Source organism: Alligator sinensis, unplaced genomic scaffold (genome assembly GCF_000455745.1).
Source record: "Alligator sinensis unplaced genomic scaffold, ASM45574v1 scaffold1462_1, whole genome shotgun sequence".
NCBI classification, from domain to species: Eukaryota; Metazoa; Chordata; order Crocodylia; family Alligatoridae; genus Alligator; species Alligator sinensis.
In genome coordinates, this window is record NW_005842850.1 from 606,956 (window position 1) to 609,319 (window position 2,364).

Below are 2,364 nucleotides of genomic sequence, written 5' to 3' on the forward strand. Positions count from 1 at the left end.
TCTCTCTTCTCTCCACTCAGTCCTGCAGTGTGCTACCGTCATTGGGTTCTGCTACTGGGCTTCGGAGCTGATCCTGGCACAGCAGCAACAGCACAAGAAGTACCACGGCTCCCAGGTCTATGTCACCTTCGCTGTTAGCTTCTACCTTGTGGCAGGGGGTGGCGGGGGCGGCACTACCCCACTGAAGAGGAGGAGCAGGCCCTGGAGCTGCTGTCAGAGATGGAGGAGAACGAGGCCTACCCAGCTGAGTATGAGGTTATCAACCAGTTCCAGCCACCCCCGGCCTACACGCCGTGACACCGCCCCCACCACTCAGGACTCCCATCCCTGGGGGAGGGAGGGGCACTCACCAGTGCTTCGCTTCCCAGGCATCGCATTCGCCCTCACAACCCCTATGTGGGGAAAGAGACCAATGACCAGTGACTCTGTCACCCCTCCCACTGCCCCCGCTGCTGGGTTCACAGCCATCTCATGACTCAAACACCCACTTCTCTGGCCACGCCTGGGTCGTCAGCTCCAGCTGCCCTCACAGACTCTCACCATGCACCCCCAAAACTCTTCCCCCCTCCCCCCCAGCCTGGAGGCAGGGCAGCATGCCTGGGCGTGTGAAATGCATGTGTTGGGGGGCTTCACACCATGGCATTGTGCTCTCATTCCACCTAAATGGAAGCCATGTGGCTATTGCTGCCAGCATTGAAGTGAATCCTGATACTCTGGCCATGTGCCCCTGAGGAGACGTATCACTCATACTGATGCACACACCTGCAGAGAGGTGTTACAATTCTACCAAGGCATTTGCAGGTGGGCTTCTCCCATCAACCATGTGCTGGTGAATACAAAGGAAGATCCTCTGTGCTGAAGGGTCCAGCCAGCCTGCCACAGCCACATCATCTGCACTCCTGCTCTGACCCTGGCTGTTTTCACAAGTGTCTGCACTTTATACTCTGGGTGTCACAGTTCCTTCAGCCCTGTCTGGGGGGAGTTGGTTAGTGCCAGCCACTGCTTCTCCCCGTCAGACCCTCAATGATCAGCTTCCGAGTGCTGCACCAGAGATGGATGGATAGAAGGAGGCAGGAACTGGCTCTGTCAAAGCAGTGATCCTTTCAGATGTGGAGGGAGCTGTCATGGAAACTCTAAGGGGTCCAACTGCCATGACAACAGCAGATAGCTGTCCATCTCCTTGGGGTCCGAACTGGACCCCTTCCATACAGCAACAGCTGGAGCCTGCTTTGCTAGAAAGCCATGAAGTCGGTGGCTCTAGGCTGGCATCTTGGTCTCCATTTATGCACCTGCTAGCTTGTCTTGAGGCATTCCCCCTCCCTGCCCTTTTATTCTTTTCATCCAGATCCTGTATTTTCTCACATACGATATGTCTTTCTACCCTAAAAGAAGAGCTGCTGGACCAGGAGTGCATGTTATGTGGGAAATTGGGTATGAGCTGTTTCTGCCACTCGAGCAGAGGTAAAATCAGCAGCAGATCCACAGGGAGCAGAGCAATGAGAGGGCCGCGCTCCCTTGTTGCAGCTGCTCTGTGTCTAAAGTGTGTGGCTAATTCCAGGGCATGTTCTGTGCCAGAAAATACAGCAGTTTTCTTTCCTGTGGTTAGTCCCTTAGCTGTCCTGGCCTGGACCTAAAGGCTGAGGGCCATGGCTTTTCAAGGAGCCACCAGGGAGCAGCACCCACTGGGTATCTCTGCTCCCTACCCACCTTGCTGTGAAGGTTCCCTTGTCATCCATACAGTGCCTGTCCTAAGCACCACCAGCATAGGCACAGCTCATACCAGCTCACATGTCATTTGAGGGGCCAGAGAGATTCTGTGGGGTGCTCTATAGCCAGCGGCCAGTCCAGCCTTCCCCTTCTCTTCCACCTCAGTCTCCTGGTCAATCCAACTTGGGCTGTTCAACCTACAGCCCAAGATACATCAGGCAGTGGCTGCCGCGAGCTAGCCATACAGGGCCAAGATGCCTCCACAGAGGCTGCTGTGGCATCCTCCATGCCCAGCTTGGCTGCCAGTGGCCCCTCCCGGTGTGGGCCTGAGACTTGACATTCAGCTATTGTCTCCATAAAGACGGGTCCTCCACCCCTGTACGATTGTCTCTATAAAGATGGGTCCTCCACCACTGTACAATTGATGCTCAGGGCTCACCGCCACCTGGGGAAAATCCAGAGCCTGAGCCTGGATGTTTCCACCTGATGAAGGGACCCGGAGCTGCTCCAGGCATGGCATTGGTCAGCCACACACGTGTCCGCTTCAGCCCCACTCCTTCACACTGGTGACAGACAGCCCCGCTGGCTGCTCCCATCTGTCCCTCCACATTCTTCTGATTGTTTCTTTTCTAGAGAAAATAAAAAGGCTGTAAGTAA

The 2,364-nt window shown here is 55.4% G+C and overlaps 1 protein-coding gene across 1 annotated transcript in view; it reads left to right on the forward strand.

Moving 5' to 3' along the window:
• Positions 1-2,364, forward strand: part of TMEM127 (transmembrane protein 127) — a gene marked incomplete at its 5' end in the record, with an annotated part of 4,606 nt that extends 2,242 nt beyond the window's left edge. Inside the window, 2 exon segments of the mRNA XM_006039439.3 lie at positions 21-164; positions 167-2,364. Of these exon segments, the coding sequence (XP_006039501.3) occupies positions 21-164; positions 167-297 (275 nt within the window).